The 25541-nt window shown below is 48.9% G+C and overlaps 1 protein-coding gene and 1 long non-coding RNA gene across 6 annotated transcripts; both read left to right on the plus strand.

The window, feature by feature from the left end:
* The first annotated feature begins 1095 nt into the window (after positions 1–1095).
* On the plus strand, positions 1096–6080 carry LOC139790303 (uncharacterized). Of its 4 annotated transcripts, none has more exons than XR_011723453.1 (3): positions 1096–2619; positions 4001–4327; positions 5122–6080. It is a non-coding gene; the product is annotated as an uncharacterized lncRNA (long non-coding RNA). The 4 variants fall into 4 exon arrangements; XR_011723450.1 differs by lacking the exon at positions 5122–6080 and adding an exon at positions 4463–4686 and having other exon boundaries at positions 1097–2619; XR_011723452.1 differs by lacking the exon at positions 5122–6080 and having other exon boundaries at positions 3011–4686.
* A 743-nt stretch (positions 6081–6823) lies between these two features.
* On the plus strand, positions 6824–24593 carry L3MBTL2 (L3MBTL histone methyl-lysine binding protein 2). Of its 2 annotated transcripts, XM_071731962.1 has the most exons (17): positions 6824–6935; positions 8633–8900; positions 9146–9279; positions 9627–9750; positions 10713–10792; positions 11678–11795; positions 12130–12264; positions 12962–13050; positions 14675–14906; positions 15631–15710; positions 16319–16423; positions 17602–17749; positions 18631–18713; positions 20554–20788; positions 21554–21619; positions 22558–22680; positions 23776–24593. In XM_071731962.1, the coding sequence occupies exons 1-17, from the start codon at positions 6885–6887 to the stop codon at positions 23886–23888; spliced, it is 2184 nt and encodes a 727-aa protein (XP_071588063.1). In that variant the 5' UTR covers positions 6824–6884; the 3' UTR covers positions 23889–24593. The 2 variants fall into 2 exon arrangements, with proteins under 2 accessions (XP_071588063.1, XP_071588072.1); XM_071731971.1 differs by lacking the exon at positions 21554–21619.
* The last annotated feature ends 948 nt before the right edge of the window (positions 24594–25541 follow it).

Below are 25541 nucleotides of genomic sequence, written 5' to 3' on the forward strand. Positions count from 1 at the left end.
CTTAGAATAAGATCTTAGTTGTATCTTCCCAGCAGGGATCCTGCACACAGTGAATGTTTCAAAAGGAAACCTGTTCTGTAACAAGTGCTGTGGGTAGGCAATGGCCAATCAGCCATGGCTCTTCTTGCAAGGCATGTGGTGGTTTTAGGAATGGTGGAGGAATTACTATTGGCTCCATCTCCCATAGCCATCTTTGAAGCTCCTCATGGCTCCTGGTGAAGTTGGTGTGGCTCTTGTTTTCTCCAGGTGTGCAGGGTGGTGGCAGGCTCTGGTGTATCTTGGGAATGCAGATCTATGCAGGGTACAACCACACGCTCTGTCAGTGGGTGTTTAGCTTCTCCCTGTTGTCCCCAGGGTAATCGCAGGAATGGGAAGGCAGTGAGAGTGGCATTCCAAGAGGAACACTTTTAGCCAGCCCTGGTCCTCTGACTGAAAGGCCATACCTTCTACTGCTCAGAAAAGCAGGAATTCCTTCACTTAGATTTGTTTCCTTCTTCACTTTTACTTTTTGTTGTCTTTGTTGTCCCACACCGTTGCTGTAGCCTTTCTAAAATGAGGAACAAAAGCAAATACAGCTGCGCATGTTGTGGAGGAAGAGTTGCAGCAGCATGGGACTCAGGCAGGCTCAGATGTAGGGGCATCCCTGGCTGGTATAGAAAAGATCTCCAAGGGTCTGGAATGCAGAACTTAGGTGTTAAATTTTAGCTGGGAAATGAGGCCATGTAAGCCAAGGCCCAGCCCCCTTCACTACTGCTGGAGATAATGGACACAAGAGTAGGGCCTGTGGGGCAGGACTGGGGACTGCAGACATAGCACTGGAAGCCTGGGCCCCATTTTCTGTTCATAGCAACCTCAATTCCCTAAGCTGAAGGTGCTTCAGCCATTTGTTCTTCTCTTGCTTTCTTGAGGTTGCAGCTGTCAGGGAATCCCATGTCCCTCCTGGGTAAATGTGTTCTGCTGTTCTGGCAGTAGATTAGTAACTTCAAGTTTCTCTAAAGAGGACCCTTGGGGCAGGTATTTTGGACATTTTCAGCTCCTTTCCTGGACCATGGACCACGTGAGGTGTCTTGCCCAAGAAGGTTGGATGTGGTGATCTTAGAAGTCTTTTCCAAGCATGACAATGCTGGGATTCTGTATTCCAGGGGCATGTGGGGGTGTGTGAGGGAGCAAAGCGATGGCCTTCCCCACGCAGCTCATGCACCTTTCTTGAGCAGCACGTTTTCTTTTCTGTTGTAAAAAGATCAGAAAACTTCCTCTAGGGGAAGGAGAGCTGAAAACATGTCACAGGAGAGGCACTAGCTACCCACTGTGGTGCTGGATCATTACTGAGCTGAAGTCAAGAAATTAATTCACTTTGATCACAGCTGCAGTGGAGATTACAAACCTGTCCAGCCAAAGATCAGGACTTGCTGTTTACATTGGTATCCCAAAACAGCTTCCAGTCTGTGGTCTACACTGAAACATGCAAACCCAAAGGAAAGACAAGTCTTTGTCCTTGTTTAGTGTAGCCACTGAAACCCACAGCATATGCTGCCCAGCCCAGTTGGCATTCTGCAACCTGCAAGACAAGCTCATCAGGAGTCCCTAGGAGCCATGCTGAAGCTTCAGCTGCCCTTGACGAGGTGGAAGACAGACATTAAAGCAGCAGAGGAGAGTGGTGTAATTGTCCTGCTGGATTGTGCTCAAGCACGAGGACTTCATCACTGCCTCTCTGGCAATGCTCTGCCCATGATGATGTTGGTGTAGGAGACAGGGACCCCAAGGCAGCTGGTCCAGAGATGTCTCTTCTCCAAATGACTGGGGTGGGGAGTGAAGCAGAATATAAATGGCACCCCAGGGACTCAAAGTTGGTACCTGTTCTATTGTGCCCAGTGTTCCCAAACATACAGAAATAGCCAGAAGAAATTTCAAAGATCAGGTGTATGCTGGGAAGATGATGACTCTCCTGCTCTAACAGCCATGCTGTGGAGCATGAGATGTGTGTGACCCACCTGAGAAAATGGGGCATGGTGATGCTTCCCAGGCTTGCAGAGGAAGCAGGCAGCACTCAAAACCCAGATTTTTCTGTGAACTGAGGTGGGGTAAGTACTTAACTGTCTGGGATATAAACTTCTCAGTTTTAACTCATCTCTCCCTCTCACCGGACAGGCTTGGAACGGGGAAATAATTGGGTTTTTATTTCTAAATCTCAACCTTCACTTGAGGAAATGCAGCACGCGCACACGCCGAGTGTGTTGCATTTGCCAGGTTAGTGATCAACCCAAATCAATAGGGGGTATTTAAACAGATAAAGTAAATTAATCAATTAACAACAACAACAACCATGTGGGCTGAGGGATCCTCCCCACCCCTGCCTTCTCCCAGCCTGCCCCAGGTAGGCACAAGCACCAGCAGCCTCCACACCCTCCAACACCACCTCAGGAAACTCTGTCCCTGAAGATTTTTGTTGACGTTTTTCTGGTGGGTGTTGTGGAGCTGGTAACTGCAGCAGTGTTAAGTCACTATCAAACCTGAGATATTTGGCCTGGGGTCAGGAAGCTTCATCCTGTCAGGGGGGAGGCAGAAGCAATGGCATGAAGACATTACTCAGGATCTCTGAAACTACTTTGTTCATAAATGGTGAGTAGCTAATACTAAAATGATCTGTTTGGTGAGCTGTTGCCTCAGAGGTGTTGGAGGGCGTGGGGTAGGGCAGGAGGAAGCCCAGCCTCCAAAACCAGGGGGCCAGAGAGTGATTTTAGTCAGGGTCCATGAGAAGAGAAAAGCCCAAAAGAAGGAGCTGCATCTGCTGGACTGGGGCTGTTGTACTGGAAGTGTCCCACGCTGTGCTCCAGCCATCTGCACAGGGGCAGCATCCCATAGGAGCGGGAGCAGGAGCAGTAGCAGTGCCGTGCTCTGTCAGAAGATTTTCTTGCTGAAAAGATTTGCTTGTGTTCAGATCTCTGGGGTTAGTGCTGATGTCCTGGGCTAGGGACATCCTAGTCACATGTGCTTTTTTCCTACTCACCAGAATCCAAACCATATTTCCTACTCCTAACCCTGCAGCACTGAAGGACTGGCATATGGGGAATATGGTGGTATATGCTCAGAAAGTGGAAGGAAATACGTATAAATTGTCAAACAGCAAGGTGAGGGGCCATCCTCTGTCATCCAGTCGTGTATGTCTGCCTGGATCCCATTGGGGTTGTGAAGGAAGAGGAGTGAAAGCAGAAATGAAAGTCACATGAGAGTGTGGAGGTCTTCACTGTGATTCTTCCACATCGATGTTGGACACAAGAGAAGCAATGTCTGGTGTTGGCCTAATGGTTGCCCACAGTGACCTTTTTTTGCCATCCTGTCTGCACAACAACCCCTGCAAAGGGAGAGCTACCCCCACCCAAGGCAAAATGTGTGTGAGTGTTCCTCCCCAACAGGCAGAGTACTGTCACCTGCTAGCAGAGAAGATCTATAAGATTCAGAAGGGGCTGAAGGAATGAAGAACCAGGCTGCAGAACCAAAACATGATCCTGAATGCTCCAGGCATGCCACAGGCTCCTATGAATCAAAGGCCCAATATAGGACAGCCACAGCCTGCAAGTAAGATGTCTGCAAGTAAGAACAGGTGGGTTATTGACTACCTGGGGCAGAGGAATCCTGTGCTGTCATTGTCATCATGGTGGTGACCATTTCACTATTTTTTCTCTTTGGTTTCACAGTTACTTTTGTAAAATTAGTCTGTCAAAAAGTTAAGCAGAACATGTTGGGTTTTTATTATTTCTTCCGTTTGCCTGTTGGTTTTCTGAGATGTTCTACCTTACTTTCCTTTTTTGAGGGCTGTATTACAAACCTATGATCAAAGGTTACAAGTCTATAAACATTTTTTCTTCAAAATGGCTGCCTCACCCAGTGCTGATGACAGAAATTGAACCTTTGCAGTGTTTTCTTTTTTCTTATGCTGTCAGAATAGGAAGTAAGAGGAAAAGCATTACTAAAGCCATGTACCACTTCTCACTGCACTCAGGAATTTGGAAGCTGGCCCTGTAACTGGAATGGCTGCCACATGTTGCTGGAAGTGAAGCTCTGCCCATGCACTACCAGGATTCTCATGAACTCTTTGAAATGACAGAGAGTAGAAAACCGAAAAAGGAGGCTTCGGAGGAGCAGTGGATGGGTTTACAAAGCCTGGAGATCTGGAGCATGAACTCCCAGTCCCAGAGTATGGGTGAGGGTACAGTCCCAGTAGACAAGCAGGAAGACCCAGTGTGCTAATGGCTCCTAAAGAAAGTTGTGATAATGAGGGACACAGCAGGTGCTGAAGTATAAAAAACTCCATCTGTACAGCTGGGAGGTGAGTGCCTGTTTTCTATGAGAAAACAGCCTGGCCTCTGCCCTACAGCACTGAACCCTTGCATCCTGAACTCATTCTGTGCTTTTAGCTGACATCAGCCTTTTCAGAATTATTTTTCTAAAATTTTTATTTCAGATGGTATGAAAACAGAGACCAGGCCCAGAGCAGCAGGCACAGAGAAGTCTAATTAGGATTTGGAGTTCTTGACATTCTCAGGGCTCTTACAGCCCTAAAGAAAGGAGCTGGCTCTACAAAGATATTACCATTAATGTTACATAACGAATTTGTTATTATTAAAGAGAGTATAAGTATTCCTTAATCAATCTGAATCTGATTCAAATTAAAATGAAAGAATTTAAGTAACAGTTGTTTTTTTTTAAAAAAGAACCACAATATTTAAAACACAATGACAAATGAACAGCCATAGCGTTGGGGCTGCCTTTAAACCTGTTCTATATCAAGACAGAACTCCTTTTTGCTCAAGGTCTCAGGAAGGCTTCAGCCAGCTTGACTGTGACCTGAGGGAGCAGTGCTACTCCTTCCACCCTGGGAAGGAAGCAGGATGCACACCAGCAACGTAAGACAACATGTTACATGAAAGATTATTTCAGTGGAAAGATTTAATGAACCTTTAATTATGTGTCTTGTACAGCCTTTTCTGGAAACAGCCTTGTAGTCTGTCATGCAGTGCACCATCTAGCACTATTTGCAAAGGAATAGCAGCCTCTGTAATTTATTTAATTATCAGCTACATTATTTAAATACTTTAAAAATGTTTCTCTGTTATGTAACAGTGCTGGAGGATTGTTTGCAAAACCTGAAACTGGAGGACCACTGATGCTAGGGAAACCTGCTGATCAAGTTGCAGTCAGTAGGCTTTGAGTGCTTCCCAATACTGTCTCTCTGTAATTAGGCTGTGACCCCCAGTCACTACCCAGGGATCTGAGTGTGGTTCACACTGATGGTGATGCTCCTTTACATGTAGAGCGACAGACTGTCACCTCTTCTTGGCACCTTTGGGTTGTCTGGAAGAGCAATCCGTGTCCATCTGTAACGTTGCTAAGCCTTTAGAACAAACCTTTCCATGCTGCCTTACTTTCACCAGCAACGAAGGCTGTACTGGGTGCACAGAAAGGAACTCTGTGTGTGCTTCACATATTACTTATTCAGCTAATAACTACAAGGTCTGTACAGAGAAGGAACCTTCAGTACAGGCTTTCTGGTTTTTTTCCCTTTTCTTTTTTCTTTTTCTCTCTCTCTTTTTTTTTTTTTTTTTTTTTTTTTTTTTTTTTTTTTTTTTTTTTCCATCTTATGATGTCAACATAATGAAGGTGGGAACAAAACAAAGGGTAGAATGGGAAATAGAACAAACTCCAGGGGACTTGGCTTTTGTGTAGAAGATAATCTGTGCCAGAGACATACAGAGAGACACTTGTTTTTTGCCTGCTCAGGACAGTGAGCAGGGGTGAGGGATATTACTGCCAGTACCACCAAGACCACACTCCTTTTCCATGGGGTAAAAACAAAAGCCAAAAAGAAGAGAAGTATTTGTACTATGAAGGAGCTACGCTATAAACAGCGTAAAAAAATTAAAACCAATTGCGTAGCCCAGTAAGCACTTGAAGGCCTCTTTTGCATAGGTGATACTTTATTTGTGAAATAAAGCATCTCTTTATGTATGAAATCTCTGAGGAAGATCATTTGATGAATGTGGGGAGCAGCATCATTGACTTGCGTGGGTCATTTACCGGGATTCCTGGACACGGCAGGGCAGGATGGGAGGGCACTTGCCTGGCAGTGCTTGCCAGCACCCACTGATGGTTCCCCAGCCCTGGTGACAAGTTGGTTATGTCAGTGATGGAGGACAGGGACAGTGGCCTTGCTCGTGTGACGCTAGGTAAAACCAAATCCTGAGCCTGCTTACCCAGGTTTCTAGGAAGTCAGGTTATGTTTGAGACACACACAGCTCCAGCTGGGCATCTCCAGGGTTGCTACGTGTGCACCCACAGGCTGATGGTTACCGGGCATCGCCATCTGCCTGCCCGGCTGAAGTTTGGGGGTTTGTTGGTTTGTTTTGGAGGGGATTTTTGTGAATTTTGTTGTTGTTGTTGTTGTTTGTGGCTTTTTTGGGTTTTGTTTTGGGTTTTTTTGCTTTGTTTTGTGGTTTGTGGTTTGGTTCTTTTGTGGGGGGTTGTTTTTTGGGTTTTTTTGTTTGTTTTGTTTTGTTTTTTCCATTTGCTTGTTTTGTTGTTTACATAAGTTTCAGGACCTCCGAGAGCTAATCCAGACCCAAAAGCGGCATCGACTGTGCCCGCCAGCACTCCACAGCCCCATGCCCCGAGGAGACGAGCCCTGCCCGGCCCCTCCTCCGCCCCCGGCGGAAAGCGCCGTGAGGCGCCATGGCCGCTCCTCACCGCCTCCGCGGCAGGAAAAGAACTACAGCTCCCGTCGCGCCCCGCGGAGGAGAGCGGCGAGAACAAGGCCCCCGCTGATTGGCTTTCTTTTCGCGGCTCCCGCCAATCAGATGCGCCGCTGAGGGGGGGTGTGCTTCTCGCGCATGAGGCGGGCTAGCGGCGTCCTCGGAGCCATGGAGCAGGATCAGGGGCAGGTGAGCGGCGTCGGGCTGGGCCGGGCCAGGCCAGGGGCTCCTGTGGGGTCAGTGCCGTGCCGGAGGGAGGCTGCCCGCTCCTACAGCTCAGGACCTGCCCGCAGGGTGCTGGGGAAAGCCCTGGGGCACCGGGCCGAGCCCCTCGGTGCCCTGAGGGAAGGCGGGCGAGGCCTGGGCTGTGTTAGCGGCGTCACGGCTGCGCTGCGGTACGGGGGTAACGGCTGCCCACGGCCGGCAGCGGGCCAGGAGCTCCAGGCCGCCTCGTCCTGGCCGCTGTGTTGTTGTGGTGACCGTCCGCCCCGCCTCCGCGCTGCCGGGGGCCGGGGTGGTGCTGGAGGTGATGATGGGTCTGTCCCGAGAGGGATGGGCCTCTGCGTCCTCCTCGCCTCTCTGAGGAGGCTGCGGGTGGTGCTGTCCCCGCTTGTCAGTCCTGGGAGCTTGTAAGCACGTCCGCGAGTTTCGTGCGAGTTTCACATTGGAAGAGCAGCGATCCTAAGATGCCCACTTCTCATGAGCCAGAGGGAAGTGCACCCCCAGAAAGGGGCAGGAAAGTGATCAGTATGCGTTTTCTGAGGAGTTCCGTTCTTTCAGACGTCAGGAGCACTGTCTGAAGATGTGGATCTGCAGGAGAGCATCTCTGTCTTCCTAGGTACCTTGGGTCAGTTTTTTGTGAAAGCCAGGGAGGATGTGAAGAGACAGCAGTGAGTGAAGTCTGATTTTCCTGTTTGTGTGTCTGTAATAATACCCAGGAGCCAGAGATTGGATGAAATTTAACACTGGAAGGTGATGGACTTGCCACTGATCTTTTTTTGTTGCGTGCTTGGATGAACAGTTACATCCTGATGCCTCCTGTGCCTGTTCCAATCTGATCCATCCAGCGTTTCTGATCCGTCGTTTCCTGTGCTGACTTCTTGCTGCTCTTTCATGAGCCACTAACACCTTTTCCCAGCTTCTTTTGTGCTTATTTGGAGACCAGTTGAAGGTTATTCTAGCCTGGATTTCTGTGCTCTCACTTTGATCACTGCCTCTCTCTAATGGCAACAGCAGGTGCAAAGTGATAGTGAAGTTGTTTAGTTGTGGAGACATCTGGTCGTAGGGAAAAACTCAGAGCAACAAATGTTCTGTCATCCTGATGGTGCAGCTTCTGAACTCAGGTCAGATACCAACTGTGCAGTTTCCAAAGAACATGAACTTTCTCTGGAGTCAAATTTGTCCTGCTGACATCCTGCTGGTCTTGTGAGCTGTGGTGGGCAGAGCGTGCAGCTTTGTGCTCTGCACTACAGGTCTGTGGTGACTTTAGTGTTGGTGATGTCTGCACTGCTGTGCTGTGCAGCTGTGCTGGGAGTGACAATGTCTGGAAGGACACAGTCTCTTCCACCTTCATCGGTGTGGCAGTGTAGTCCTCTATATTCTTTCTGTGTTTCTCAAACTTTTTTTTTTATATGGCTGCAGCTCTGTGGTTGGTTGCTACCTCTTGGGGAGCAGAATGCAGCCTGTGAAGTGACCTGGTGCAGGGCTAGCAGCTTCCCCTCTGGGGATTCAGACTCCTGCCTTTGAGGTCTGCATGGACTCATTGCTCACACTGAGGCCTCTCCCTGGTCCTAAGAGGCCTCCTAGCAGTGAAGGCAGGGTTGTTGTGGGGTATGGTGTAAAAATCTCTTGTTTTAAAGCAGACTGGCTTTTTTTTTTTTTTTCAGTTAGTGTCTACCTTCTGCCACAAGACTTCATCTTTGGAGCGGGTGGAGGAGGAAGGTGATGATGATGACGAGGATGATGATTTGGACATTGCCGGGGGTTACGACAGCTTCAGGGGCTACCATAGCAGCATGGGCAGTGACAGCAGCTCCTGTCTGGATGAGTCCAGTGACGATGAGGTGGCAGGTCGGGAAGCTGGGGAGCTTCCAGCCTCTCCCATGCACCAGCCATCCACAGGCCAGCTCACAGAGGACAGCGGCTCCGAGCCAGGTACTGCCCTGCCTGCCAGTTCTACCTAAAGCACTTGGGTGATGGGAAGAACAAGGATGTGACTTCACCTTGAGTATGCTTTGGGAGCAACACTGGAGTGAGGAACATTGGATTTTTCTGGGCTACAGAAAATAGGTCCCTTCTGGGGGTGCTGCTGTGTGTAATGAGGGTTACCTGGGCTCAGCTCTGTCCTTGTAACATATCAACCCTGCCAGCTACTCACATTTTTATGCTTTCCTTCTCAGCTGTATGTGAGATGTGTGGGATTGTGGGCACCAGGGAGACTTTCTTCTCCAAGACCAAACGTTTCTGCAGTGTCTCCTGCTCCAGAAGCTACTCTTCAAACTCCAAGAAGGCCAGCATCCTGGCCAGACTACAAGTGAGTCCAAGCCCTTCCTTATTCCCTAGGGATAGAGCAGGATGAGCCTGTGTGCAGGTGTGGATGGTTGCTCTCTAGTTAAAGCTCAGATTGCCATTACCAGTGCTTTGTTCTTCTTGCCTGAAGTCCCCAGAGAAAGCATGCCAGCTGAAAGGTGATGCTCCCTTTAGAAGCTGAGGAAGGACACATTGATATTTTTACCTGCTGTTTCTTCTTGTTCCTGTGAGCATCAGTAGAAACTGTAGTAACCTGAAAATCATCCTAAGGAGTTGATGCATGCCCTGTTTGCCAGCTATATGGACTGGTGTCTCCCCTGTGCCCCTAATGTTCCTTCTTTTTTTTTGTAGGGGAAGCCACCAACAAAGAAAGCTAAAGTCCTGCACAAGGCAGCCTGGTCAGCCAAAATTGGGGCCTTCCTCCATTCACAGGGAACAGGGCAGCTGGCAGATGGGACATTGACAGGCCAGGATGGTGAGTATGGGAGGTGTGGAGAGATGGAGCTAGTGGAGGCACAGAAATGGGAACACTTGGGGGGCTATAAGCTCTCCAGTGTGCTGCCCTTCTCCTGTGGTACCCTGCTGAGTACTGAAATGATGTGTGTGTGGATCACTCTGACACAGGACACAGAGCACATCTCTCCCCCTGCCAGTGCTGACAGAGCCCTGGTGGGCTCCTGCCCATCCAACTTGCACAGCCTCATCCTTGCTGCTTGTGTGACTTGACCTGGAGCATAAGCTCTCTGGTCAGTGTCTCACAGGGTGCTGACAAAGCTGACCTAAGGTACCCTGCTGCTCCCAGCCCTTCGCTGCCCTACTGCAGGCCTGGAGTTGTGTTTAAGCCCCCTCATTCACTGATCAGCCTGAGGAGCAGCCAGTCACTGCAGCTGGAGGAGTAGAAAGCTGCTGTCCTGGGGCAAAAGTCAGCCCCAGGGATGGATTCCTGAGCAGGCTGCTGCTGGAGCAGAGCTGTAGGCATGGATCAGGAGTGGCTGTGGGATTAATACCCTAGTGGTTCACTTTGATTTTCCCAGCACCCTATGGGGAAGCAAGCACTGCTGATATGACCTGGCAGTGTTGCTGCTGAGAGGCAAAGCTGATAAGTGGTTTAACGCTGGTATGGTGCGGTCTCCACTCTCTGCCCTAGGCTGAGTTTAACCCCTTTTTTAGCCCCTCCTGCCCCTGCTTCCCCAAAAGCAAGTGACAGCAAGACTTGATTAATAATACATTGTGCCTTCTGCTGGAGCTGGTCCCTGTGCACTTTCTGGGGTTCAGTTCTTCACCAGGGAAATGACACTGGAGCACTGAATCCCTATGTAATGGGCTGTGTCCCAGAGCAGCTACAATGTGGCTGCGAGGTGTAGTCCAGAGACCACTGAGTGCTCTGTGCCTTTTCTATAATCTTGCCTGATTTTTTTCTCTTGTGTTTGTTTATAGCACTTGTCCTGGGCTTTGACTGGGGAAAGTACCTGCAGGAGCATGACTTCAAGGCAGCTCCTGTCAGCTGTTTCAAACATGTGAGTTCTTCTTTGCCGTGTCTTGTAGTGTGCATGGGACATGCCATGTGCATGGGGCTCCCTTGTACTTCTGTGACAAGTGATGGAGAGAGAGACCTGGGGAGCTGGTTATTGAGGCCCACCTGATGTAAAGAAGTTTGGGCTTCTCACAACCAAGAATGGAAGTCCCACGGAGGGACCAGGAGTTGTGGAGGAAGAAGCAGAGGGGGACTTGGTAGAAGTACTGATGGTGGTGATGGCCCAGTGCTGGCTGGGGACAGAATAAGTTCTTACTGGTGGGGGGATAGCAGAAAGCTCCCAGCTGCCTTTGCAGTTTGTGTGGGTGAGCACAGCTCAGGGTGATGTGCAGGGAGGAACTCTGCTTATGTGAGCCTGGCAGTGACTGCCACTCCAGCATGTCTGGTTCCTGTCGTACTGATTTGCAGTCCTTGAAGGCTGAGTAGCCAAGGCTGAGCCATGAAGAAATGACAGTAGCTATTACAGCAGTGCCAACCTCTCTGTGTTAAGACTCGCTTGTTAGGGTCCTTTTGAGTTGCAACCTCTGATAATACTAGTAAAATACTGTGTTTCTTGAAGAATACTTCAGGAAGATGAGGCAGTGGGAAGACTAGGGATTTTGATACCTTAAAGAAGCTACTTTGGGATAATAGAGCAGCTGGCAGTGAAATGTATGTGTTACTGTACAGTGTTCTGTCTTTTGGTGTCTTCTGTGAACACCCCGGTGAGATACTTTGTTTGATTGCATTTCAAGCACTTACAGGAATGGTGAGGTATGCAAACCTAGGCTTCAGATGAAAGTGTAGCTGCCCAAGACATGGCTTTGAGGGCCTGAGCTGTTCTCTTGACTGTCAACATCCTTCTTCTGATGTTGTCTCAATCCTGCAGGTGCCCCTCTTCGATCAGTGGGATGATGTAGTGAAAGGAATGAAAGTGGAAGTGCTGAACAGTGATGCTGTGCTCCCCAGCCGTGTTTACTGGATTGCATCCGTCATCCAGACTGTAGGTGTGTCTCCAATGTAATTCCTGACAGCTGGGGATGGCTAATCTCTGAGTGAAGCCTTGGAGAGCCAAGTGTAGTTGGTCAAGCAATACATCAGCTCTTAGGAGCTTTGCAATTGCTGAGAGATTTTGGAATATGACATACCACAGTGTGAGGGTGGGAGAAAACCAATATCTGGTTCCTGTTCTGGTTGCTGGGCTCTTTGGAAGAGTGGTTCTGCCTTCAGCTCTGATAACCTGTGCAGAGCTCCAAGGGCTGTGTGAAAGGGAATAAGCTGTCGTGTGGGAAAAGGAGAAATTCTTGGCCTCTAATGCCTTTCTCTGCTCTGTCCTGGCAGGATACAGGGCTCTTCTGCGATATGAGGGCTTTGAGGATGATGCCAGCCATGACTTCTGGTGCAATTTGGGCACAGTAGATATTCACCCCATTGGCTGGTGTGCCATCAACAGCAAAATCCTGGTACCACCACAAAGTGAGTGTGGAATGAGAGGGGTCAGCATGTGCCTGGGCATGGAGGAGTCTTGGTTTATGCCTCGTGCAGTGGGACAGGTGCTCCAACAGTATGTGGCACCACAGCTCTGTGCTCTTGAGTTACAAGGAACAGTTGATACTTTGGGAAACTGGAGACTATTTGGACTGCTCCCTCTGAACCTTCCTGTGTTTGACCTGGGGGTGCTGAATGCAGACCTGGTGTCAGACCTATGGACAGAGACTAATGCAGGTGGCTGTTCTTCATTCTGACCCATGTGGTGGCTATCTTTATCTTTGGGGGAACTTTTTTGTCCCGTATCCTGGATAGTGTCTTTGGCAAGCAGATGGGATCCAGCCTCTGCTCAACTAACAGTTTAGAGAGGGATGCCAGTTTATCAGAATTCTAGCATGCTGAGGTTTGCTTGGTATGGCTCACATATTTTTACTCTAATACCACCTCCACATCCAGTGGAATCTGGTGTCTGCTTGGTCCAGTCTGTCCTGTAATGGTGATCCCCTGCAGCCAGTTGTGAGGGTGGGCTTGCAGAACAGGGTCTGCCTTGAGAGCAGGTAGAGATCTGAATGTGAAGAAGACCTTCTGATACAGGTGGACTCTCAGGGAGGAAGAAAGATGATGTAGTGTGGTGTTCTAATTCCTTGGTCGTAAAGAATTGTTTTTTTTCCCTGTGCATACATAGCTATCCATGCCAAGTTCACTGATTGGAGAAGTTACCTCATGAAGAAGCTGGTGGGAGCCAGAACCATCCCAGTGGATTTCCACATTAAGGTAAATGTTGTGAGGCAGCCATTTTATAGGCAGAAATAAAGCCAGAGCCAAGAGATGGGTGTGCAGCTCATCACTTCTGCTTCTGCTTCTGGTGTGGGCAGCAACTGTGTCCCTTTGAAACCCAGGCAGGGCAGGGGCAGTGAGACAGCTGTCATGGTCCTGTAGGTAATGGCACTGCTGCTGTGGTCGGCACAACCATTTCTTCTTTGGGCCATAGATGGGCTTTGAAAGCTAGTTGTCATGACAACCATTGCTAGAAAATACTGGGGAGGAGTTTGCTTTTTTGTTGAAGGGAGAGGCCAGTGCAGCTCCAGCCTTGCCTTTCCCTGTCCTTTTTCGATGCTGGGGAATGTTTCTGAGGGTGAAAAACCTCTGCCTTCAGTGTTGGTTGCACAGCAGCCTGCAGAGAGGGAGAGGGCCAGAGGCTCCTTTGAGGTGTATGGAAGCAGCTGTGCCATGGCCTTGCCAGCTTTGTAGCTCCTTCCTGTCCTTGTTTTGTGTAGCCTGCACTGAGAGGAGTCACTTGCAACTTTGTAAACCACAGGTAGGAAGGTGGTCCCAGAGCCAGCAGGCAGGAAGGCAGATGTTGGGTTTCACTATGTGTGAGGTAATTGGTGACGCTGAGTTGGGGACATGGACATAGCTTGCATTTCCCTTTTTCCTTCTCAGAAAGCTGAGAGGAAGTTTGTAGCTGCTTGCTCCTGGGCCTCAGCTTGCGGCTGAGAGCTCACACCAAAAGGGAAGTGGTAGAGGGACAGATGTTGTTGGTATTTTTCTCTTCCCACCATCTCCACTCCCACCTAACGAACATGAAGAGATGGAAAAGACAGACTTTCCCTTCAAGGTTCTTCTGGATGCAAATGTAGGCCCTTTTGGGTGTCCTGATTCTGTTTGAAGCTGTGGCTTTTCATTGCTGCACAGTATTCTGGCATCACAATGCTGAAATGTCAGATACTTTATAAACACCTTTGGACATTTGCAAATAAGTAGGGCTAGGCTGTATCAACAAACTGAAGGTTTAAAAAAAATTTAAAAATCAGACAGTGACTCTTCTTGTGTGCCCGTGTCTTTGGGTCAGTCTGCCAAGTAACTCTGGTGTTGGAGGTGGAGTTGGCAGATAGAAGATCATGTTACTCAACTTCTGATCAGAGTAAAAAAAAAAATAATAAAAAAAAAAGCCTGACCTCTTAAGTCAGCTGAAAATCTGTTGCCTTTTGGGAAGCTACGCTTGTGGCTGTTTCCAGCCTTGAAACCCAGATGGCCTTCCCCATGACTGAAAAAGGCACGCAATTCCCCACTCAGATGCTGCTGAGCAGAATTGACATCTGTTTCTCACACTTTGAACGTTGACACAAATTTCTGTCTGAGCACAGCTGCTGGGCCAGGCTGGAGGTAGCTGTCCTGGGGCCACGGGACAGGGGAGACTTCGGGTGCTTGTGTCCCACCATGCTGTCTCGTGTGGGGCTGGCAGCTCCCTGTCCTGAGGAACTCACCCCCACGTGTCCCTTGCCAGAGGTGTCAGCAGCACAGAGGGTTGGCCAGCATGTCTGTGGGGAAAGCTCTTCTCTGAAGTGTTTGGGGAAGGAAGAAACCAAGTGTGACCTCTCCTGTTGGTCGTTGCCAGATGGCAGAGAGCATGAAGTACCCGTTCCGGCAGGGCATGCGGGTGGAGGTGGTGGATAAGAACCACGTGTCCCGGACACGCATGGCAGTGGTGGACACGGTGATTGGGGGCAGACTGAGACTCCTCTATGAGGACGGTGACAGCGATGATGACTTCTGGTGCCACATGTGGAGTCCTCTCATCCATCCTGTGGGCTGGTCACGAAGAGTGGGACACAACATAAAGAAGACAGGTAGGGATCAGGCCACAAGCATCTTCTGACTTACTGTGAACTGTCTGGACCCTACTGTTGACACCGGTCTTGACATGGTGGGAGCCAAGAAGCTGCCTCAGTGCCTGACAGATAAGGTTTATGAAGTGTGTCTGCTGTTTTTCTCCCTAGGTAGATAAAAGCCCAGCAATGATCTGCCTTAGGTCAGGACAGGGAGACTGTAGGGTTTCTTATCTGAAGCAAATAGTCTTTCCCCACAGTGTGAGAATGGAGACTGCAGTGTCACAGGTGCTTATAGACTTTTTGAGGAAATCCATGCTGGCTTCAGTAAGACTGGATGCCATCAGGTTGTGTTTTTTCTGGACCTGACAGGAATTCAATCAGCTGATCAATCAGCTTACATGGGCAGAAAAGAAAAAAATCAAAGTCTTGAGCCCTGTTGATCCATTTGGTTGTGTCTCTTCCTTGCTGCTTCCCTCTGATGATTACAGCTTCATGTCAAGATGTCATCATTAGGGCTCAGGAAGATCATCCATCTGCTTTTGAGCAGAAGCCCTGCATCACAGACCATGTTATGAGAAGGTGTAGAGGGACTGACGAGGTCTCTTTAGTACTCTTCTCGTGGTCTCTGATCTAGTTCTTTTATAGCAACTGAATTCTTACCAGAAAATTAATAGCCAGTGTGTTTTCTTACTGTGATTGCTGCAAGTTTCTCACATCTCTTTGTTTCTTCTCTTCCTTACAGAAGAAAAACGCAGTGACATGGCAAGCCACCCCACCTTCAGGAAGATTTACTGTGATGCTGTCCCCTATCTGTTTAAGAAGGTAGGGCAAGTCTGCCATACCCTGTTGGCCAGAGCAAAGAAAACAAGGATGAATGACGTTTCCTTTCTTGGGTTTATTTATGCTGCTGTGCGGATTGTTGAGCACAGCTCATTTATATTTCTCACAGCTATGGGGCAGTGAGGTGTTTTGGGTGTCAAGGCTGTGGCTGGGCAAAGGCAGGTCAAAACAGAAAGATGGAAGAACTGAAAAACAGGAACAGAATGAGGAACTGAATTGAAGGGTGAGCAGTTCCTTGAAGCTTTGAGTTGGAGGAAGATGATTCCATGGGAGGGGCCAGTTCAGACACGGAGCTGGATCACACCAGTAAGGACTGAGATGAGAAGGAGGCTTGCTTTGCTGTGGAGTAGAGACTGAGGGCTGGGTCTGTCTCTCTGACTGACCAGAGCCTTGGCAGGAGCCTGCTGATACAAACACAGTGCTGGTCTGGCTACCTCCTTGTATTTCTTGTGGTTTTTCTTCTTTCCTCTCCCAACTTGGGTTGAACCAAGTAAAGAAGCTTTAATCCTGTTGGCACTTGGCACAGTTGGTGTTGGGATGAGAGGGTCCCATACCCTGGGCAGCACATGGTATACCAGAGTCTTCCTTAGGTACGAGCTGTCTATGCTGAAGGTGGATGGTTTGAGCAAGGCATGAAACTGGAGGCCATTGACCCCCTGAATCTGGGCAACATTTGTGTGGCCACTGTTTGCAAGGTAAGTTGAGTGGGTGGAAGGTGCTCTGCTGTGTTTACCTGAGAAAACCCAATGAGTCATTGCAAATGAGTAAGATCAGGCAGGATTTTACACAAGGGAGAGAAGAGAATTGGGGTGTTACCTCAGAAGTTTTGGAAGCTGATGGGATCAGCAGTTGTCCATGTGTACCTAAGTGGACAGCATGAAGCTGAGCATGCTTGGTCTTCAAGATAACTGTCCAGTGTATGTGGCTGGCAGCCACCTTTCCTTCACCCTTGGACATGTAATAGGGAAAACTCTACACTCCCAAGAACTGGAGAACAAAAGACTGGCCTCTAGTACTGCCCTGAGGTCAGAAAGGTGGGAAGAAGAGTTGTGGGGTGATCTCTGTATGGAAAATGTGGTGTATCATTATGGGCAGGATTCACTGGTGTAGGAAGCTAGGGATGGATGTGTCTCCTGCAACCTCTCTTGATCAGGTGGTAGAGAGCTTTGCTTTTGTGCTAGTGTTGGGAAGTAAATTGCTTGCCCAGGTTTCCTCAGTGAGGTGTGTTGCTTGTCCTAAAAGCATAGTATTGATTTGGGCTTTTCCTGCTTCCTCAAGAAGCTGTTTGCCCATGTAGAACCCAAGCAGAGGACTTTAACACTTGGGGTTTGGCAAGCAGATGCTAGGAAAGCTCTCTGTGTTTGTGAAATGTTCTCTTCAGCCATTACTTGGAAATATAAAGAAGTTGGGGCAGAGGAGGACATGCCTGTCACACTCAGTTAGGCACCATTTACAAATTAGTAACAGGATATGACAAATTTTGTTTCTGTTCAGGAAGTGGCAGGTCTGAAGATGGCTCCTTTCCCTTCTGCCCAGTAACAAATTCATGACCTGGCTGGTGTCGAGTGTCTCTGGACTGCCAATAAAGTCTGTTTCTGAGGGAGAACAGAGCTCCTGGCCATTTATGGCTGAGTCCTTTTAACGAGGCTTTTAGTGTTGGTCCCAGTCCTGCAGAAATTGCTCCTTTGGGAGTTGGTTTGTGTTGACCAGCGTATCAGGAGAAGCTACTGAATGCCCTGGAGGATGTAACATTGCATTTTACCATCCAGTGGCAATTGTGATCCATCTGTGGGGACTTCTGTGAGGATCGTTTGAGGGGAGAGGCTTTAAAGCAAATGAAGCTCTACACTCATGGCCTTCACTCCCACCTCAGGTCCTTTTGGATGGGTATCTCATGATCAGCATTGATGGAGCCACATCTGATGATTGCTCTGACTGGTTCTGCTATCATGCCTCCTCGCACGCCATCTTCCCTGTCAACTTCTGTCAGAAGAACAACATTGATCTGACCCCTCCAAAAGGTAAGACTGGGACTGGACTGCCCTGTAGTACAAACCTGCATGCAGAGTCTGCTGGGCTGTGCTTTTCTGAGAGGCATCAAGTTCAGGTGAATCAAAACCATAAGGTCCCAGTCCGCCTGTTTTTCATAGGGGTAGAGCTGGTTCCAATTGCCAGTCCTTTTGGGCTCTGCCCATATACCAAGTCCTGGGACTTTAGGGAAGTAACATCTCCAGAGGACATTAATGGCATGGTGGTTAGCTCCTGATGGACCAGTGGGAGAGATGTATGATCCCCAAACAGAGCAGAATCAAGGTTTAAAGGACAAGGAGGGTGGGAAGGCAGAGCCATTGCTGCATGACTCAGTACTGAAAAAGTGTCAGGAGTCACCTTTATTCTTGTATGAATAAATCTGAGACCACTATTTCTGAAAAATCCTGATGGCCACTCACCCTGGGAATGTTTTTGCTGCCTTATCTGATCATACCCCAATAAGGTCTACTCTGTGTTGTGAACAGAATGCAGCTGAAGACTTTCACCCAGTGCTATTCTGTCTTCCTTTGATGGGGGGGGGAAGATTGGTCTTACTGGTGTGTTTTGAACATAATTCTTCCTGCCTCTTGCTTCTCCTCACCTTTCTCTGTGGTCTGGATATGCGACTGACAAGAGTTCAGAGTTGCACCTTGCACTTCTCCATATTTGCCCACTGGAGGGGGGTGCTGGACTGCCATGGAGTTGTGTGTGCTTTTTTTTTTTTTACTCCCAAAGTCAGGCTGTATGTGCTGGTTAATGAAACTGCTTTGCAAGCAGTTGCTATGCCTCCTTGCTGCCCATTCTGCCTTTTCCCCAACTTGGTCTGCCCCGTGACTGCCTTTTTCTTTCTGACTGTTTATTCCTGCTGCAGGGCATGATGCAAAGACCTTCAGCTGGGAAAGTTACCTGGAAAAGACTAAGGCAAAACCTGTTCCAGCACGGCTCTTCAACACAGTGAGTGCTGCTAGGAAAATGAGATGTGTAGAGATGCTTCCAGTTAGCAAGGAGGAGCACAAGAGCTATGGCTGTCACAGAATTGTTGAGGTGGAAGGGACCCTGTCCAACCTCCCTGCTGAAAGCAGGGTCACTTAGAGCAGGTTCCCAGGATCACATCCAAACAGCTGTTGAAAATCTCCATAGATGGAGACTCCATAACCTCCCATGGCAACCTGTGCCAGTGCTCAGTTGCCTTCACAGTAAAAAGTGTTTCCTGATGTTCAGAGGGAACCTCTTGTGTTTTAGTTTGTGCCCATTACCTCTGGTCCTGTTGCTGGGCACCATGGAGAAGAAGAGCCTGGCTCCATCTTTGCGTTCTCCCCTCAGCCTATTTTACGCATTGATAAGATCCCCCTGAGCCTCTGCTTCTCAGCCTGAACAGTCCCAGCTCTCTCTGCCTTTCCTAATGAGAAAGATGCTTCAGTCCCTTCGTCTTTGTCACCCTTCACTGGACCTCTCCAATATGTCCACATCTCTCTTGTACTGAGGACCCCAGACCTAGACACAACACTCCAGGTTTGGCCTCACCAGTGCTGGGTTACAGGGTTAGGTTCACCTCCCTTGATCTGCTGGGAACTTTCCTGCTAATGCACCCGAAGATACCATTAGCTATCTTTGTCCCCATGCTGCCTCATGTTCAACTGGGTGTCCACCAGGATCCCCAAGCCCTTTTCTGTCAAGCTGCTTTTCAGTCACTGAGCAGTGCTGGTGCCTGGGGTTGTTCCTTCCCAGGTGCAGGGCTTTAAATTTCCCTTTGTTGAACTGCATGAGGTGTTCCTGTCAGACCATTTCTCCAGCTTGTCAAGGTCCCTCTGAATGGCAGCACAACCCTCTAGTATATCATCAGTCTCTCCTTCAGTTTTTTACCACCAGAAAACTTGCTAAGTTTGACATGACACCCTGTTATGTCAGCTGAATAATTAATGAAAATGTTAAACAGTATTGGACCCAGTATTTACCCCTGGGGTATACTGCTAATTACTGGCCTCCAACTAGACTTCCTGCCACTAATCACCACTCTCTAGGCCAGGCCACTCTTCCAGTTTTCATTCCACCTCACTGTCTCCTCATCTAGCCCATGCTTTCATCAGCTTCTCTAAGAGTATCTCAGCGTAGACAGTGTCAAAAGCCTTCTTGAACTCAGGGTAGTCAGTATCCAGTGTTTCTACTTGGACTGTGCTTTTCTGTCACTTAGCACTTACGTCTGAGGAGTGCCCAAGGCATAGAATTGTGTGGTCTCCAAGTAAAGCCCCTGTTTGGCTGGTTGGGATGAGCAGTGTTAGGCCATTGTGAATATAATGCTACCTTGGTCCCCTTTGAGTGTGACCTGTGGCTCTCTAGTGTTTCCAAGAGCTGCAGGCTCTTGGTGGGTTCTGCACCGCTTATTGCCTGTAGACTTGCATCTGGCACTTGGGATGAGGGGTCTTGCTTTGCATCATCAAAACTGCTGTAGCACCATGGCCTGCACCCATCTTTCTGATTTCCCAGGGCTATCTCAGGTTAATGGGTTTGATGGCTTGTTCTTAACTGCTGCTCCCCCATTGGTCAGGATCTTGTTTCTAAAGGCTGAGCTGAGGTGCTCTGAGGACACAGCTGTCCCTGGATCTTTTTGTGTGTACCCTCTTCTGTTACGCAGCTTGTTGGTTCTGTTTCGTGACTGTGGGTTTGCTCTCTCTCTATGTGGTTTAAGCTGGAGGCAAGCCTGCCGCTGTTCTGGGGTGCTGGTGGCCAGGTGTAGATTTGTGTTGGATGCAATGGCCTTGGGTGGTTTTTTTATTTTCACTTTTCCTGTACCCAGGACTGTCCAAACCATGGCTTCAAGGCAGGCATGAAGGTAGAAGCAGTGGACCTGATGGAGCCTCGGCTTATCTGCGTGGCCACGGTGAAGCGCGTTGTCCATCGTCTCCTCAGCATCCATTTTGATGGCTGGGACAACGAGTATGACCAGTGGGTGGACTGCGAGTCTCCAGACATTTATCCTGTGGGGTGGTGTGAGCTGACAGGCTACCAGCTTCAACCACCTGTTGTTCCAGGTGAGTGAAGAAGATTTGACTGTGGTTTCGAACAGTAGAGGCAAAGGTTTCCTTCCTCCTGCTCTGTGAGTGGCTTCTCCTTTTTTTAGGCCTTGTAGGGAGGAGAAAATTGCCTCCATGATTTGCGCTCAGTAGCGTAAGTCTTGCTCTGCTGCCACACGTTCTAGCAGCTGGCAGAGAAAGGAGTCTGTTGTGAGGAGAAAACAGCCTGAGATTTGAGGTTGGCTCTGTTTTCCCTCTGTTCCCCCGCCTGCACACCAACAGAGGGTTGCTCCTATGAAGTCGGGTAGAGTTCCAGGTGGTCCTGTCCCTGCACAGCTCCCTCTTTCTAAGCATACCTACAACCTCGGGCAGGTAGCGGGAGGAGCTGATCCCCTGCTCCCTTTTCTCGTCAGTTCTCTGACTCTCTCTGTAAAAGGTAAGAGCGTATCCCTCTCAAGAGTCTGTTCCTTCCCTTGTCGCAGGGAGGCCACTGCCTCACCTTTGCAGATATTTTCCTTCTTGTCCCAAGCTACGAGTCTTGGTTCTTTACTGCCCTTGCCAAATCTCTCCTGGGCCTCTCCCCTAGCCTGGCACCTGGGCCCTCGCCTGGAAGCACAGACAGCCCCTGGGCTAGAGCCTTGCTTTCCCCTCAGATGGTTGTCTCGGGAAGAGGGCGTTGGCTCGGGGGGACGGGTGTATCTTGTTTCTCACTTATGTCACTTCATCCCAGTTACCTACTGGTTATGGGATTTGGCTTTCGTTTCCCTCTCGTCTCCATGACAGAGCCCACAACTCCAGTGAAGGCCAAGGAGGTGCCCAAGAGGAAGAAGAAACCCTATGGAAAGAAGAGTGAGTGATGTTTGATTAGTGCCCTCCCGCTCGCTCGCAGGCTGGGCCCAGTTAGAGGAACCCTGTCCATGTCCTGTCAGATTAGGAGAGAGAGGCCTTCTCTTGCTGTGGATGCCTGCAGTAAGCTGTGGGTTTGGCAACACAGCTTCTTCCTCCTTAACTGCCCCCATTGCCTAGGAGAGCAGAGAGCTCTGTGTTTGGGAAGGATCTTTTTCTCAGTCTGTTTTCTGTTGTATAGTTGGTGCTTGCTTCCAGGCGTGAGGTTGTGCTGCTTTCCCCACTCTGTCCATGGTCGGAAGGAGATTGTTTGCTGCAGCTGGAGGGTAGCTGGAGAGCAACCCTGCCTGCTTTGTGCTGAGGGGAAAAAGGCCTTCAGGTGGCTGAAGAGGCTGTTAGTGGGGCTGGACCATGTTATTGTTTCATCTTGTCATTGTTGTTGTCATTGTTGCAGTAGCTGTGGCAAATCATGTATAGACAGGCAAGAAAGTCCTTCCTGGGGGGTGGAGAGGAAAGGGCATCTAAAGAATATAAAGATGTTCAACCTAAATAAAAACGTCAGCTAAAAATGAAAACATTAATGCTACCCAGCCCGTGCCTTGGAGCCAACATGCTCATTGCCTAGGACTAGACCCAGACAGGTAAGCAAAGTGACTCCAGACTGATTCCAACAGGACCTGCTCCTCAGAAGTTAAGCACATGCTGAAGTACCGTGTCTGTAATGAAGGAGAACATGGAGGAGTGTATTTTGAGACACTGACTATAGAGTTTTTTTTATCCAGTAGGCCATCTCTATTGAGTAACCTTGGCAGCTAAAGACCATGTAGCTTGCTGATCGGTTGTGCTGGTCCCTGGTGTGTGGTTTTTCAGTGGAGCAGGGTTGCTGATTTTCCAGGAGAAAAGAAACACTTTTCCCCATGCTCTGTTATCTCTTTGTTAAGGAAAAAAATTATCTGCCAAAGCCCGCAACATCAGGCAAACTGTCAAGAAGCCTTCCACCCCGAGGATGAAACGAGAAGCAAAAGCTTCCAGCCAGGCTGTGCCGGAGCCAGCACCTGATGAAAGTAAGGGAATGGGTTACTCTACCCAGCAGCCACATGCAATCCTCTTGTGCACATCCTGCGTGCTGCTCACCTTCCCTAGGTCTGTGCTGCCTCTCGTCCATTAAGTCATGGGTGCCCATGGAAAGGCAGCACATGACAAATGTCCTTACCCAGACAGAGTGGAATCAGAAGTGTAGAATGTTAGGTTGGAAAGGACCTCAAGTCCCTTCATATGGTCCAACCCTTCTAATATGATTGTTTATATGATATATCCCACCACCCCATTGAGCTGAGACTTAAAACTTTCCAAAATGGGGGAACCCACCACTTCTTTTGGGAGACCATTCCAGTGTCTGTTCTCATAGTGAAAAATTTTCCTCTTGTGTTCAGTCGGAATCTCCCCACAATCAACTTGTGCCCCTTGACCTTTGTCTAGTCCATGTGACTCCTTGTCAAGAGGGAGTCTCCAAGCCTTTGCTGTCTTTTTCTTGGAAGGTTTGCCTCCTGAGAAAGTTTGGTGGCACCAGTCCATCTGGATATCTTGATACTGCTGATACTTGTTGAGGGCCTAGCTGCCATACTGAGCAGTCTGGCTGTGTGGGGTCAGTGAGGGAGGAAAGTAAAAACAGACGTGTCAAAAGTGTGTTGTCACATCCTGGTCCCCATAAGGGCTGTCACAGCACGTGAACACAGCCCATCATGCTGAGCACCACGAAGAGCATCTGGCTGCTGGGGCACCTCCCAGCCTGAGTGGGTGTTGGGGAAGAGGGAAAGTGAGGTGCTTTGTGCACCTTGTGAAGGTCCATGCTGCTCACAAAAAGGTTTGTGTGGGCCCAGGCACATAGGGAATGGACCATGCTGTTTTTTCCACCCTTAACACTAGGAGAAGTTGTTCTTGGGAGCAGACAGCTATATGCCACAAGGGTTTAGTGGTGTGACCATGGATAGATTTGGGCCAGCAAGACAGGGCTCCCTGTGTTAAGGGACACTCAAGAAGGGGGTGGAAAACTTGGGACATTTTGAATATCTGCATGAAGAGAGATGGTTGTGGGGTGCTGCAGGTAAAGTGAGGCAGCATGGGTTGATTTTTACTTTTCCCTTTCTCTCTCTTGCCAGTCATTGCTGTGCAGGTGAAGGAAGAAACCATTGACCCCTCAGTAGCGGAGTTTGGAGTCACAGAGCTTCCTGTTCCTGTCAGCAGCATAAAGCAGGAGGAGGGCACAGACTGATCCTGGAGCAACCCCTAGCTGCCCCGAGCAGCCTGCACTTCACCTTGTGACTCTTTGGAGGAAGTCCTAGCAAAGGGAAGCAGAAGACTAAAAGGGATTTCCCTTTTTGAGGCAGACCACCCTGCAACATTGCATCTCTGCTTTCCTGATGTGCAAGAAAATTTCCCCCCCAACTTGTAATTGGGAAAGCAGACTCCAGAAAGGCTGCAGGAGTGCTGAGGAGCATGACCAGGGTGGCTGCTGGGGTTGTGTGTGCCCAGCTTTGAAGGCACCTTTCCAAGCAGGAGATCCCAACAGGAAAAGAGGCTGGCAGAGCACGAAGGAACAGTTTGGGTTCTCAGCTGTGTCTGGAGGTGATGAGCTGCATCCTGAGATGATGTGTGCAGGTTACATGTGTCAGGAAATCACCTGCCCTCCTAGGACCTTGGTGCTGTGCTCCCTGGGCTAGGCCTGCAACCCCCAAGAAAGTCAGGACAGGAAGAGTGAAAAGAGATGGAAAAAAAAAAAAACAAAACAAAACCCAAAAAGGGATGATGATGCAACAGAAGACCTTTTTGAGTGTCATCATTTCTTTCTTCTGAACCCAGCACTGCAGAGGAAATTGTGCACAGTTGGAATTTTTAATTTTTTAGCAATCCTACTATAAATTTGATCTACAATTTGTATCCTAAAGCCCTGTGAAATAAATTTGAGGAAGAGGCCAAAGGTTTGTGTATTGTTTTGCAGGTCCCAAAAATACTGGGATTAGCTAAGGTGGAAGGAGAAGAGGGCTCTTTAGTGGGTTGGTATAAGTAATCAATGGTTAGGGTGGTTTTTTGAGGCATGTAGTAGGGTTTTCCTGTGCTTTTCTTCTCTCTGCTTGCCAGTTCTGTGTACAGGCTGAGTATCACAAGGATGCAATAAATAACTTCAGCCAGGGAATGCTGTTTCTAGAGCAAAGCTGTAACATTTCTCTCTTTCCCCAGACTGGCCATCGAAATTCAGAAAGGTCATTGTGGCAACAGTGATGAAAACCAGTTTTTAATCTCCTGGAGCAGGTTCCTGTGAACTTTCTGCAGGTGAGGAAGCGCCCTGACAGTAGGTGCCACTGCTGGGCCTGGCCAGCTGTAGGGCAAGTGCCTTGACAAACCCTACACAGAAGTGGTGGCCACCCAGGACACCACCTTGGCTGCAAAATGGCTGCCTTGGCCATGCTCCCCTCAAGCTTCAAGGCAAGAGCTTGTGATGCCAAAATAGTTTGTGCCACCACTTTGCATGGTGGTTCATGATAAAAACAAACAAAGATACAAACAACCATATGTTGGCAAGCTCATGGTCTACAAAACACACAGGTTTTCCTCTTTTCCTTTGTAAAAAGGCAAATGTAGCCTTTAACTGGAGAAGGAAGAAAAGGGCTCTGGGGGTAGCAATGAAACTCAAGTGGAACAAGTGTAGAGGGGTCTCTCCCCTGGGCTCCCAGGGAGAGAAACCATGATGGGGTGACAATGGTGGAGGGTGGGGGAATTTTGTTGAGGTCTGGAGCACCTCTCTTGTGAAGACAGGCTGAGAGACGGGGGGTTGTTCAGCCTGGAGAAGAGAAGGCTCCAGGGAGACCTTATAGTGGCTTTCCAGTACCTGAAAGAGGGCTACAGGAAAGCTTGGGAGGAATGTTTT

This window comes from Heliangelus exortis, chromosome 1 (assembly GCF_036169615.1).
Source record: "Heliangelus exortis chromosome 1, bHelExo1.hap1, whole genome shotgun sequence".
Taxonomy (NCBI): domain Eukaryota; kingdom Metazoa; phylum Chordata; class Aves; order Apodiformes; family Trochilidae; genus Heliangelus; species Heliangelus exortis.

Excerpts from the sequence above, each read along its gene's own strand:
- L3MBTL2 (XM_071731962.1), top strand. The coding sequence starts at position 6,885 with ATGAGGCGGGCTAGCGGCGTCCTCGGAGCCATGGAGCAGGATCAGGGG. Across the intron at positions 11,796-12,129 it reads ATCCGTCATCCAGACTGTAG|GATACAGGGCTCTTCTGCGA; the intron begins GTGTGTCTCCAA and ends CTGTCCTGGCAG. Across the intron at positions 14,907-15,630 it reads ACACAACATAAAGAAGACAG|AAGAAAAACGCAGTGACATG; the intron begins GTAGGGATCAGG and ends TCTTCCTTACAG.